The sequence below is a fragment of the Morone saxatilis genome, unplaced genomic scaffold, assembly GCF_004916995.1.
Source record: "Morone saxatilis isolate NCDOM2014 unplaced genomic scaffold, NCSU_SB_2.0 Contig9, whole genome shotgun sequence".
NCBI lineage: Eukaryota > Metazoa > Chordata > Actinopteri > Moronidae > Morone > Morone saxatilis.
This window is the reverse complement of record NW_023340268.1, coordinates 11,736,860-11,751,237: the sequence shown is the minus strand read 5'-3', so window position 1 is coordinate 11,751,237 and position 14,378 is coordinate 11,736,860. Positions and strand designations below refer to the sequence as shown.

Genomic DNA, 14,378 nt, shown 5'->3' with positions numbered 1-14,378 from the left:
TTTTGCATGCTGGCTCACTTTCACCCTATCATGGGTGACCCTGTGTTAATATTATGAGCAGCCAAGATGAAAAAAATCTCCTATAGTGGGAATCTCTGACAACTACAGTTTCAGCTAACCAAAATGGCTGCTGAGCTTTCATCAGCAGCCGTGTATCCATACAAATGTATTGCAGCTCTTTAGCAAAATTCAGTTAGTTTTTAAAATTGTGCAGCTTCTTCAACCTTTTCTAACGCGATACTTCAAAATGCTCCGAAAAATATGTTGACAGATACACGGCTAATGACAGTTACAGCTAAATAAAATCAATATTAGCTCAAATACAATCAAGTCAGCTAATTAAAAAGAAGCTATACCCTTTTTGTTTGTATCTGGTTTTGATTGTTAACAAATAGCAACACGAAAAGCAGGAAAGAACACATGAAAAACAACTTCTCTCTCCCCATGCAACTGGAACAGCTGCCAGTGTATTGTTGTTTCAAATGAAATGATTTATTATTTGTTTGGTTCAGCTCATCATAAGGCATCTGTCTATTGCCATTATCCAATATCTACACTAGAAAGACAGATTTATAAGCAAAGCACCAGGTTAATCTAAGCCTATGGTATGGCTCATTTAAAGGTTATTTCACCGGGGTTTTGCTATTTCAAAACTTAAGATTTTACTTTCAAGTCAAGTTGCAAGTCTGTACGTCTGACTCAAGTCCCTGTCTCAAGTCTACAGCTCTGTTCAGAGCAGCTCAAATGAAGAATAATTAACAGCGATGGCTGGCTGTCAGCCAGATCAGATTGAACTATTCTCAGAGCAGATCAATTCCCAGCCTCTCTTTACCGCTGCTGGTGGTGAGTGACTCAGCTAATTATAACAAGGGAGAGCATGCCCTGAATACTGTTTTCTCTTCTAGCTCACTGGCATGGGGAGGCAGCCACACTCCTACACAGGCACTGTATACACACACATAACACACACCCACATACACCATGAGGTACACACTGAATGTCCAGCTATATAATGCTACAAGCTGCAGCCCGACAACATAAACTATCTTGTATAACATACACCCTACACATATACTGTGGTCTGGTGTGACCTTGATTCCAATGTGATTACATTGGAACAAATTGTAATATCACACACACCTGCAAGTCCTTTTTGTTTATCACCGCCAGCACAAATAAGTCACATTTTACAGAGTACATCTAAACACTGTGTCACACATAAACACACTGACACACCAGGTCCGGACTATTGTCAGATAACAATAAACCTTTTGGCCTTCTGTTGCTCTGTTGCACATTCACACAGTGACTGTTCATCCTGCTTTTTGAACTTCTTAGATAGAGAGAGAGAGGAAACCTGTTTCTGTGCCTGCTCGACAGCATGACAAACACACTTGCTCACAGAGACACACACACATCAGTCAGTCGGTGAGTCACCTTATTCATAGGACAACCACTGCACAAAGAAAGAATGCAGGCCTAAAAATAACAGGCCATCATTCCTATGGAATCTGCAGCTCATCCATGTTTGGACAGCCTGCAGAGACAGGTTCACATGACCTTTTTGAGTCAAGCTGAGCTGAGCTGCTGTGACCTGGTTAAGTGTGTGACCTCTTGCGGAAAGAACCGTGTTGCAAATGTAAAAAGAAATGGTTTGGAACGGCATGCTTCTGTTTGGCAGGAGGGGTTGTGCAAGAGAGTGGCGATAGTGCATACGCACACGGGCCAGCTGGTGCTCTGTGTTTCAGTGAACGCTCAGTGAGCCTCGACTGCAGCCACTATGCTCGTTCAACATAAAGCAGTGGAAAAAGAGAACTCTTGCGCAACTCACACATGGTCGTGTGTGCGCGCACCATGACAAACATGCACATTTGTAATTACCTCACATCGTCAGCCCATCTCAACACTCATCATCACAGGAATGTTTTTCAAACTGACTGTATACTGTACTTCACCCTTCAATTTCTGGTTCTTACAACAGTCCATAGTTCACTGATTATACTTTTTTTTCAAGAATATTGCATAATTTTCACACAGATTGCACAGTATTGGCTTGCTTGTTTGTGGTAATTGGGTATACAAGTCATTTTAGCCTGGGATCAGTGTCTGTCTCTGAGAGCCCAGCTGCTGTGATGTTGTTTACAGAGCCGCGCTGGCATATTTTATGTGAATGCTTATAGCCCAGCACCACTGAGGCTTTATGGGGGTGAGTCATATCCACATAACAAACAAGCTCTGCATGGGAAAATATCATGGTGATGTTAAAGCTAGAGTTAAGGCTCATACACTGGAGCTTTGTACTGGCTAGTTCACACTTGAGGCATAACATTTGGAGAGCAAACACTTTCAGGTGCCATACAGGAGGTCTGTTGCAACCGGTAATAAACTGCAATAAGAGCATTAAGGAACAACTGAGTCAGAGAAAGAGTATTAAAGATTGTTAATTATTGTCTAAAAACATGTGCTTGATGAGGCAGCCATGATAAGTGGCAGATGATTTCTTCATTCCTTTCACACGGTCAAGGTTGTTTTTGTTTTATTTTTCCAATATCAGCGCTGGAATTTCGAGATTAATGACACCGTGGCAAATACGGGGAAAATAACGTTAATGTTTGCACCATATGCTCACGCGGTCGTCTGTGAAAGGTAATACAGCGGGCAGTTTCATCAGAGCCGAGCTAGAGCTAGAGTCGGTGCCGTTACAGGATTGCTCAATGGTTGTGTCACCAGGAGGCTGGACTGGTCGGGCGGAGTGTTTGAGCTCTGATCTCAACATCACTGGAGCTCACTCACTCTCTGCCTCTCTCTCTGAGTGTGAGGCGGTCCCTCTTTCTCTCCTCTCTCCCTCTCTTCTCTCCCTGTCTTATTCTCTCTCTCTCTCTCTCTCTCAGACTGGGCTCTGAGGGATCCGGATTTTCTCACCAAAAAGTACACAGACCTCAGAGCCACGGGCAAACGAAAGGACGTGGGTTGGATTATTACCAGAGAGAGGAGAGGGGAAAAAAACGCGGCGTCACTGAATCTGCTGAAGTTTCATTTATATCTCCACTACAATGAGCCTCACACGGAGAAATGGAGCGCGCAGTTTGTAGTTTATTCTAACCACCAAGGGACACATCCTAAACAAGTCAAGGGGTCTCGTTTTTTGTTTTTGTTTTTGTTTTTCTTGCTTTCCCGTTGAATCGGTCTATCAGGAGGATGAACTTGCAGTGGAGCAGCCCGGCACCCTCCTGCATCCGCACCGGGAGAGTCGCGCACAAGCGGCTGGACTCAGACGATCAGCCGCCGGCGAAATGCGCCAGGCTGAGCGCCGAGGCGGGGGACACCCAGGGACTCCTCCTCGGCACCTCTCCCGGGTCCCCGGTCAGCCCCGTCTCAAACCCCGTCCCGACGATCCACCAGGGACCATCCAGGATAGGACCGTTTCTGCTTCTACCTCTGGCGGACCGGGAGAGCGTGCACAGCGCGATGAACACCGACACCGGCGACGAGCTGCTGTGCAAGGTATGCGCAATCCCGTCATTGTGCAATTTCTTTGAATGAATGGTGTTTCAAGACATCGCGTTGCTCAACAAGCCTGTCTGACATGTCATCAGCATTTAGCCGACTTTTTCACCCAATGTCATTCTCACGCGAAATCTGCCACACTTTGCGCAATGGCAGTGTTGCTTCATGATTTTTTTGAATCCCGAACCATACAAGGCTCTATTGTGTCTAGGAGGATTTTAAATCTGTTTACAAATGCATGAAAGACTAGGCAACCCCATAGCCCCGTGCTTGTGTTGTGGAAACACAGCCTACCGATTCAAGTCCACCTATCTTTGGCACGATATGGCTTCACACTGTGTCTGTCAACTCGGCTCATTTGCATACACGTCACTGCAATACGCCACGCCGTGACACACACACAAAAATGCAAACATGTGAGACAAAGAGAGACTATCATGATCTGGTCTGATAACGACAGGGCCCCTCCGCTCTTCCACATCCATGTGTTTATTTTGCGATATAGACCTGCAGGCGTTTTGGCTTTGTTGATTAATAAAGTTAATTACTTCATGCTTTGGTGATTCATTTGTCATGCTCATGCAAAAGCAGCGTATTGAGCTGGAATCAAAGCATATCCTACGCATTTTTTTAACTGGCTGCCAAATTTGCACGGTTGTTTCCTCAGATGATCATTAAAAACACACTGACCCATTGCCTCTTCTCACACACTCCCTCCCTCCCAATTTTCCATCCTGCATCCCTGTCCCTCCTCCTCTTCTACTCATCTCTCTCTCCCAGGTCTTTGAAATGGGGGTATACCAGGAAAAGATAAGACCCTACGGGATCCTACCACCCCACAAGAATGTGGCCGGCATCAGGGACATCATCATTGGCGAACGCAAGGCCTACGTGTTCCTGGACAAGGACTTTGGGGACATGCACACCTTGGTGAAGAGCTGTCGCAGGCTGGATGAGGAGCACGCCTGCAGGCTTTTCCGTCAGGTGGCCCTGGCTGTGGCGCACTGCCACCAGGCTGGCATTGTGCTGGGTGACCTCAAGCTGCGCAAGTTTGTCTTCGCAGATGAGAAAAGGTGAGAAAGTCTGCTACTTTCAAGGAAACAGGCATAAAATGTTGGTTCTGAAAGGCAGATGACACCTGAAAAGCTGCTCAGCATCCGATTCTCAATTTCGTGCAGCTCTAATAGTATCAGTTAACTTTATTTGGATGCTCTCAGACTTAAATACTTGCAGTGTAGTGGGACGGCAAACATGGCAGCAGCTGATACACACAGGCCATGTGTGCAGATATTGATGTGGGCACAGATAGAGTAGGAGGTTCTGTACTTGTGGAGGCAGACTGCATTGCTTCCCAGATTTTCGCCCTCTCTGTCTGTCTCCCTTTCTCACTCTCTCGATGTGTCTCTTTGTATGCCTGTTGTGTGTTTGTTTTGCATGTGTGTGTGTGTGTGTGCATGTGTGAATGTAGTGGGTGGTAGTTTGGCAGAGCTGCTAGACGAGGCTGGTGAATGAGACAATCATCCCCCTTCTGCGGTCTATATCTTGGAATATATTTATTACTCATTATTTATTAATAAATTACATCATAACTATGCTGCAGAAAAACTGATGCTTCCAACTAGGATTCATTCAAATACACTTTCATCCATGAAGGAGTAGTTCAAAGCGCTGTGCTTTGAACTGGCTCCCACACACACACCCACACACACACACATGCCCTAATGTCTGCATCTGAGTACTGCATTCTGTTCAGGAAGACACACAAACCCCTGCTTACAAAACTATTTGTCGCCTCTTTGCCCTTGCGTCACTCCCTTTCCTGTAAGCACCCGCTGATGCCACACAACCCCCCCTCTGGTTTTCCAATGGCCCTTTTTCATGGAGACTTTTCAACAGTAACATTCCCCAGCCATGACCTCTGGGTCTGCAGGGTCACACTGGATGAATGAGAGCAGACAGCCAGTGAGAGAAGTTGAAGTTGGTTGTGTCCCTGTGATAGCTATACGGCTGCAGAGCGATGAGTCACAGTGTATATGTGCAGAGGGGAAGGAGAGGAGGGAGGGGAGGGGGGGCTGCATAGCACCTTTTCTTTCTTTGTGTGTGAGTGTGTCCATACATGCATGTTTTTATGTGTGCTGATTACACATTCAGAGCTGTAAAGCTCCGGCCCCTTGCAAGCTGAAGTGCTTTTTTTTTTTTACTGTAATTCAGTATTTTGTTAGCTGGGTGACAGCATTGCATTAATGTCGGCAGACTGACCCACAAGACCCACTTGACCCTGGAGTTGTGGGATGACATTTTCTTTTTTAACACTGACTTCTCTTTACACTTTGACTGGCGACACACTACAGTTGCACTACAAATGATCTTGCTGTGATGTGAATGTAAAAAAACAAAGCTGCAGATTTCGCTGATAGTTCTGTGACATCATGGAATTTGGCTTTTCATTTCCAGATAATCTGGCGTTTCGTGCTCCCTGAGATTGCTGCCACTGTCACACAGACTTTTCCAACATAAGTCTCGTTGAAATGTTGTTGTTCTGCATGACCTCATTTATTCTGTCATACATTCCCCCAAATTCACAATCAGGCATCTTTCAAACCCCAACAATCACGCTGTGATGCAACGTCTCAGCCAACAATGCAGCAGACAAGCCAGAGACAGAGAAAGTCACAACAATTTGACAAATGCATTCACACACGCACACACACAGTGCAGTTGGAAAAGCCAGTTTAGGGAAGGTGACTAGCACTATGAAGCATGCAGAGCTCCACTGCTGGGCCAGCCTTCCCGTGCGTCACTGATGTGGCAACAGCCATTTGAGGGTAATTATGGGATGGCTGGCGCCGCGAGTGTGGGACCCAGGTGCAGATAGCCTCAGCTTGAAAATGAGAGCGAGAGAGGGAGGAGGAGAGAAGATATGTACTCTCAACAGAAGGATGAGTCACTCTCTCCACCCCTCTAACTCTCTCTGTTCTGTTTCCTTTTCTGTCTCCATCTCTCATTCTCCTCTCCTGACTTATCTCCTCCACTATCTCGGTGTTTAAATATCTGTTGCTTTCTATCTTGGTCCTTCTGGCTGTCACTTCTTTCATCCTCTCTCTCACTGTCTGTTTCTTTCTCTCTGGCCACTCCGTCTGACAACTGAAACGTTTCACAGAGGCGACACATCTTATGCATGTTTGACTTGATAAAACCTCAATCACAGTGTTAGTCTTTGGAGCAAATATGAAGAGGCACAAATCGTCTTTTAATTTAAAATCAGCACGTCTGTAGCTGCAGAAAATCACTCTTGAAATGATTTATTGTTATTTTTATGCCATTAGACAATGCAAAAGTTTTCCCATCAGTCACTCAAGAGTGTTTCAGTGGTAAATGTCTCATTCTACAAATACACCCTCACAATCTTAGTTGGTCTGAATGAGGACTAAATGTATGTCCTGTCATTAGCATGGCTAAATATAGCATTGTGTGTGTGAGTGGGGAGGAGGAGGGTGCTGGACTTTATTTATATGTGTGTTTATGTGACCATGTGTGTGCCAGAAAGTCATTGGAAATTTGCTTAGGCAGTTCTGCTTCTCAAACGGGACTCATTGTTGTGCACTTAGGTCAGAATAAGTTCACTGGTGTCAAGTGTGTGTGTGTGTGTGTGTGTGTGTGTGTGCACGAGTGTGTGTTGGTCCATCTGTCTCTCCGCTGTGCAACTTACTGTAAGGATACAGGAAGGATGCTTGATTTTCCATGATGCAATCAGTGACTTATATTTAACAGATCTCTGAAATGTTTGACAGTCTTAAACAAAGTCACTGTTAGACTAGACTCACATACACACACACACACACACTCTCTCAGTGGTGTACTAGATCAAGGAGTGACGTGTGCTTTAAATATTGTTGTACATGGGAACTCTGAGGACATAATTTATAACAACAACATGACATTCTGCAAAAAATATTCTACTTGTGAAATGTGGATTTGGGTGAGGGGAAAGAACATTAAGTTCTTAGGTTACACCACAATGTGTAAAGTTGATTTTGTGTGAGATAACATATCATTCCCATCATATCTCTCTCAGCAATCTGCTGTGAGTAGACATGCAGCTATGAGAAAGGAATCTCCTATGTACTAAACAAACATTTTCAGTATTGTCTAAGCTCTTAAAGGTCCTTTGAAATGTCCTGACCTTATTTTGACTTTTTCTTCACAGGACACAGGTGAGACTTGAAAGCCTCGAGGACTGTCGCGTCCTAGAAGACCCCAACGACGACTCCATGTCAGACACTCATGGCTGCCCCGCCTACGTCAGCCCAGAGATCCTCAGCAGCTCCGCGCCTTACTCTGGCAAGATGGCTGACATGTGGAGCCTGGGGGTCATGCTGTACACCATGCTGGTTGGCCGCTACCCCTTCCATGACCCAGACCCAGCCACGCTGTTTTCCAAAATCCGCAGAGGCCAGTGCTGTTTGCCAGAGGGCTTGTCGCCCAAGGCCAAGTGTCTGCTCCAGAGCCTGCTGAGGAAAGATCCCTGGGAGAGACTCACGGCGACTGAGCTGTTCGCTCACCCATGGTTCCACCATCCGCCCTCGTCGCAGGAAGTGGTGCCAGGCGAACAGGAAGTGAGCTCGGCAGAACAGATGGTGCCATCCTTTGACGTGGAAGAGGACAGTGATCTGTTCTGCTGACGGACTTGATTCAGCTGAGTCTGGCTGAGGGACCAAAACAAAAATTGCTATGAGGGATTCATTGTTGTTTTTTTACATTGGCACTTTTTAGAAACCCATTTGTGTACTGTTGAGTGTACAAACACCCTCAAGCTTTCTACAACTGTACTGTATTTTGTTGTCGTATTTGTGTTATTTGCTAAGGGCATTGTTCACAATGATCATTCATTGTTTTTCTATATGTGTTTTTTGAAATTATTTGGTGCTAAAAGATATAACAAGGACTCAGACTTTGCCAGATTATGTTAACAAAATAATCTCTGCAGGCTACTGTGAGTATATCACAGAAAATTAACCCATGGCAAACAGTAGTCACCAATGCTTGCTCTCAGCCTGGATTCACAAGGCTTCAGAAGGCATTAGATGAATCCTGAACGGGAGGCGAGGAGAGCGGGATGTTGTTCCTCTCACTCTCTCTGACCAGGCTGGAGGCTCCACCGGCTGACTCACCGACCGGCTCGAGGAAGGCCTAGTACAAGCTTGACGTCTCGCAGCAGGCGGTGTCACAGAGTGAGAAAGATGGTTAGCAGAAGCCTGATGTGTCACCCTCAGCGGGGACGCTACGAAGGTGTTTTCGCTGCCAATCTGGCAACATCTCAGCAAATGGAGAGCATTTACAAATCTCACACCATGCACAGAAGGTTGAGAAAGGCAGAGTGTTGCTGATGTAAGACAAGCAGGGAGATTAGGTCTCAGACACACAACAATAAGCAGTGGCACTGGGCTAACACAAGTCTTTGTATATGGCTAACAGAGAAAAGTACATCTCAGTAATTTTCTCACTTTTAACCGTTGAACCTAAAACATTTACCTTACTTAAAAACATGCTCAAAGCAGAATATATCAGATAAAGGTTGCATCAAAACAGGAACTGTCAATTAACATTGAGTCTGACCTTGCAAATTTGATCGATCTGTTCGGCTTTTCTGAAATGCTGCGTGTGCAATTAGGCAAAGCTAAACCACTAAACACTAATGCTTCTGGTTCAAAATCAAATGCAGGAAGGAACTGTTGATTTGTTGTTTTGTTTGGTCACATTTGCAGCAACAGAAATGGTGAATAATTATTACACCTGGAAGGCATGCTACAGAAAAATAAACATTCAAATGGTACTTCCGACTGACACAATATGAATTATCTCTCATTCCAATCAAACCAGAAAGAAACACATTAGAGACTTTCTCAGTTGAGGAGTTGAACCTGTTTTGTTAATTTCTGTTGGAACATTATGTCAAGCTGAGCTGTGCTGAGTGTTGTGCCCGTATCACTGTGTTTCATAAACTGAACGGCTCTGAATCAGTCGCAGTCAGGCGATATTTGATGTTGGTTGTCTGATGATGACTCAACACTTGAGCGTGTCTGTAGAGAATGGTCCTGACCTTGGCTGGAAGAATCTGTTCTGACTGTTTCACCTTTTTAATGTTTTTTTTCCCTTCCTTTTTTTTGCCGTTGAAAGCTGTGGATCCATTGAGACTAGTCATCATAGTTAGTGACATGATGTACCAGATTCTAAAAGATGTTTTATATTGGACTGTGACAGATGGATGCAGCGCTTCAGTGACGTTTAGCCTTACAGGTTACTGTGGGTCTGTGGTCAGCTACTTCATTCTGGCACAATTACTTTGACAATGGTACTAAATCTAACATATCCGAGAAGCGGGGTGCATTTAAGTTTTGGGTCACACGGCTAATAAAACATCTGTTGCAGTTCTTTTATTATTTTATCTCATCTGCTTGAGATACCAGATGGGAGCAGACTTGTGACAATCTGAATTGTGTCTCACAGAAAAGTAATTTAAGAGATGAATGGTTTTGTTTCTGGTTCATACATGTAGAGTGAGTCACACATTCATGTGACATGTAGAGTAAACTGACACGGGTGCACAAACGTCATATTGCACTGTGAATTATGTATTTGTGACACAACCTAGAGGCTATTATTAGTCCAGACAGGTTACACACAAGAGATATATTCATTGTACAAAAGTTGTAAATATGTATATTTGAAATATGTGTGGAGATGTTGAATAAAGATCACATTTTTTCATATTCACATGACTTGTTTTGTTCATTACTGCTGCTCGTCTTTTTCACACACACACCCATGCAAACACCTGTACGTTACACAGCACTGCATGCCTCCAAGGTTTTCTGCAAGAATTCTCCCCACACAGCCCTTCATCTCTGTGAGAGAAAACATTACATTTTCTCATTTTCCTCAGCGCTTTCATTTTCAAACTCTCTTTCTCTCCATCCATGCCTCTAACCGTTTACTCTTCTCTGACCTTTGCGTAATGTAACATTTAACTCCTCAAACACACAAATGTCAATAGTGGGTCAGTGTCTTTTCCTGGAATACGCAAGGGGGAGCTTATACACTGCTTTTGTTCTTTTTTTCCTCAGTTTCAGCGGTAACCGGTGGAACACGAGGTCAATTCATCAAACAGTGAACAGCACTATTTAAACTCAAATACATTCTTCTTCATGTAATCCACTTTTGATTATGAATAATTGTTTGACCTATAAGAGCTTGGCATTTCTCCACAGTCTGTGTGTTATGACTACCCCAGGCATGGCTGGCTGGGGCTTGCGTAAGCGTTGCGTGCGTGCGTATACCTGCCTGCATGTCTACATTTGTATGTGTGTGTGTGTGCATGTGAGCACAAGAGTCAGATTAGGTATCAACAGGGTAGCTGGAGTGTCTCAGCTGCTGGGAAGCTGCCAAACCTACGATTGCCCAACACGTCAGTGCCGGACTCCTCCAGGGATGACAACAGGGCCCTCAAAAAGTAGGCTAGCAGTCGGTCACATAATGGAGAAATTTGTGTGTGTGTTTGTGAGTGTGTGTGTGTGCGTGAGCAGGTTGTATTTTTGTATATGTGAAGAGGTCTGTCATTCAGGGTTTACAAGATTTAATGATAAAGAAGTAGTTTGATGATTTGGGAGGAAAATATGTTGTTTCGTTTTTTTGTTGCCAGTTAGATGAGAAGATTGATACCATTGTCAAGCTTGTACTCTTAGTATGAAGCAGGCAGATGGTTATTTTATCTTAACTAGCAAGGAAGCCCAAATGGAACAATCTGCCTGCCAGCACGACACCACCATCCCCACCCACAATCACAACAAGTTGTTTTTACAACTATAGATACAGGATTCACCGATGGACTCGCCTATTTTATCGGGATTGTGATGTTTAACCCACTGTTGTCCCAGGCTTATGGGAAATGGGGTTTGTTAAAGGCCATTAAAAACAAAAATATGGAGAAGAAAAACTATTCTGTGATTTCAATAACTGTCCTTATCTAAACATATGGACCTTTTTAGTTATTTGCGTCATTACACTGGATTTTTAATGAGGTTTTCCATTTAGTCCTTTTTAACTTGGCTTTAGACACAAATTTTGTTACTTTCAGACAGAGCCATGCCATCAGTTTTCCCCGTTTCCAGTCTTTGTGCTTAAGCTAAGCTTCATATTTATCAACAAGAGCAGCAAGTGAATAAGCATATTTACCATATAAAAACTATTCCTTAAAGCACTGAAAGTAATGGTTATGATACAAAGAAAAGTGCGTGTGGTGAGGGGTAGATTGAGGTGAGGTGTTAGGAAATGTCTTCAGGTATATTGTGTGTCTGTGTGATCTCATCCTGGCCCTTGGCCACAAGTGTAAACTTTATCCTTCCTTGTGATCAGGGATCATTGAAGTTTCCCAACCATGTAAACTTTTAAATAACAGCCCTCTCCAACTTCCTCCTTGGATGCATGTCTCACACACACACACACACACCGGAGTGTCATCAAATATTTCCTTGACCTCATTTGATAAAGTTGAAAATACAGGGGAGAGTAAATCTCAAAAGATGTTTCTGATGTTTAAAACTATTGTTTAAACTAAGGCAGAAAACATTAATTATCAATGATCGAACATTTAAACTTTTGAGATGAGAATGTCTGTGTGGGTTGGTTCTGACTATGTGGACCATACAGGAAAAGGGTGTAACATCGAGCTACATCCTGCTCCGTTTTTTCCCTCATAAGCCACACAAGGAAGTGAAGAAGCAGATCTGAGATTGGACTGTAAAGCACCTGTCTCTGCGCTGAGATGATGTTAAGTATTGTGCTTCTTCCTGGAACTCTTTGGCATAGGCAAGTGCTCCCTTGATGCAATGGAAACCTCCACTGTTTAAATGACCTCTCTGACTTGATTTATTTCATAATACAAATCCCTGAAGGAATGTGAGGTATTGTGTTGTTCATAGTTCAGTGAGGAGTTTGAATGCTTGTAATAAGGTTGGTATTTTCAACTGTCATCTTAAATCACAAAGGCATACCTGAAATTCATTTGAATGAAGTCAAACTATGATCTCTGCTGCGCCCTTGTGGAGCCACGGCAAACTGCAGCTGTACTGATTTACACGTCCTTGATGGGTACAATACTGTAACTATTCTTTTTATTTCTTAAAGGAAAACATGCTACCTTTCTATAATAAGACGTACCAGAATAACAATTTGTTAACATTGCAACTCCAGACTTTATAGATAATTGTAATGGAAGAACCCCTTTAATAATGAACTACTAACAGCCGTAATTGCAGACCTTGTAAGGTGAGACACAAGTGGAAAGGAGGTTGTGTAACTAAGGTCCTATGCAAATTTGTGATTGTTTTTAAGTTATAAAACTTGGGGCACCTGGTAGCTCACCTGGTAGAGAAGCACCCCATGTACAAAGGCTGTGTGTCATCTTCCGTCTTTTTCTCCACTTTCCAGTCCCTGCACAGCTGCTACTTTCAAATAAAGGCAATAAAAGCCCAAATAATTTCTTAATCTTAAAAAAAAAGACTCACTAAATAAAGACAGTCATTAATGTTAATGTTAATAAGTTGTTAATAAAAGTTGGGCCCACCAGATGTTTCAAGCAAGGAAAATCAAAAGTGAATTTAAAAATACAGATTATATAAATCACAGTTCATGCTGTTTTATTTTTGTGAGGTAAAAATGCTTGTTAAATATGTAGGATTCTTAATTATTATTAATTATTTTTCATAATCTGAGCATGGTGGGGACTGACAATCAGTTACAGAAGCTTGAAATCATAGTGCCATTTTGTATTTTAACACTACAGTACAATAGTTTGCTGTTGGCCTGTGGCCCCTATTGAGATTCAATTTTGGCCCTCCAAGGGAAAAGTTTGGACACCCCTGCTTTAGGGAAACAGCCAGCTACAAGAGACAACCCAGTTATTATAAACATTTTCTGGTTCCAGAAACACATTATTTTCCAGTGTCTAATAGACCAACAAGTTAACTGAGTATTCTTGTAAACAAACAAAATATATGTTTATATTCCATGTTTCTCACATTGTGTGAATCCTTTAAGTCTAACAAACATGATGAATACTTTTCCTTCTTTATAAAACAACACTGAAACCTGCATTGTTTACATCCACGTTTAATAGCTATCTGTCTTCTTCTTCCCTGCCTTTGTCAACACATTGCTGTGCTTCTTTGCACATTACCACCACCTGTTGATCAGTGGAATAGTGTGAAACCACTGGTAGGAATGTGTACTGTGTATTGTGTCAAGCAATAAAAACCTCCACAGGGCACCTTTAAACAAGAAAATAATCCTCAGATTAATCAGCAATGAAAACAATCGTTAGTTGCAGACCTAGTCAAATGCACTTTCCTAAAAAACATGGAATAACGTGATCGTCTCTCTCTAACAGCATGAGTCTCCACTGGCGGTAAATGGGAGCCTTGAGTGTTGTCTGGGTCAACAGGCTCTTAAGCACAGACAGGAGGGGAATGAGGAGCGTTTCTCTGATGAGGTTATTTCAAGCAAAGTGGCCCCTTGGGGCTCTGCGTTATCACCATGATTGTTTTCTATTCAGATAGATAAAGTGAAAGAGAAAAACATTGTTAAGATATTCAAATATGCTGATGACATGGCCCAGGGTGGCCTGATTTACAGGGTTTGTTTATCATGACTTCCCTGACTGGTGTAAATGTTTGTGAATCAAAGGCAAGAATCTTCTCTGACAAGGACTCTTCAGGCTGGAAATAACTACTGCACTATAATCTTGATCAGTTTGACAATTAGCATAATTGTTGGCAAGGTCACCTGTTCCTGAGCCCTAAATCCAATACAATAAG

The 14,378-nt window shown here is 43.1% G+C and overlaps 1 protein-coding gene across 1 annotated transcript; it reads left to right on the top strand.

The window, feature by feature from the left end:
• The first annotated feature begins 2,678 nt into the window (after positions 1-2,678).
• On the top strand, positions 2,679-10,281 carry trib1 (tribbles pseudokinase 1). The gene is made up of 3 exons (XM_035681389.1): positions 2,679-3,504; positions 4,288-4,580; positions 7,715-10,281. The coding sequence occupies exons 1-3, from the start codon at positions 3,199-3,201 to the stop codon at positions 8,187-8,189; spliced, it is 1,074 nt and encodes a 357-aa protein (XP_035537282.1). The 5' UTR covers positions 2,679-3,198; the 3' UTR covers positions 8,190-10,281.
• The last annotated feature ends 4,097 nt before the right edge of the window (positions 10,282-14,378 follow it).

Excerpts from the sequence above, each read along its gene's own strand:
- trib1 (XM_035681389.1), top strand. The coding sequence starts at position 3,199 with ATGAACTTGCAGTGGAGCAGCCCGGCACCCTCCTGCATCCGCACCGGG. Across the intron at positions 3,505-4,287 it reads GCGACGAGCTGCTGTGCAAG|GTCTTTGAAATGGGGGTATA; the intron begins GTATGCGCAATC and ends TCTCTCTCCCAG. Across the intron at positions 4,581-7,714 it reads GTCTTCGCAGATGAGAAAAG|GACACAGGTGAGACTTGAAA; the intron begins GTGAGAAAGTCT and ends TTTTCTTCACAG.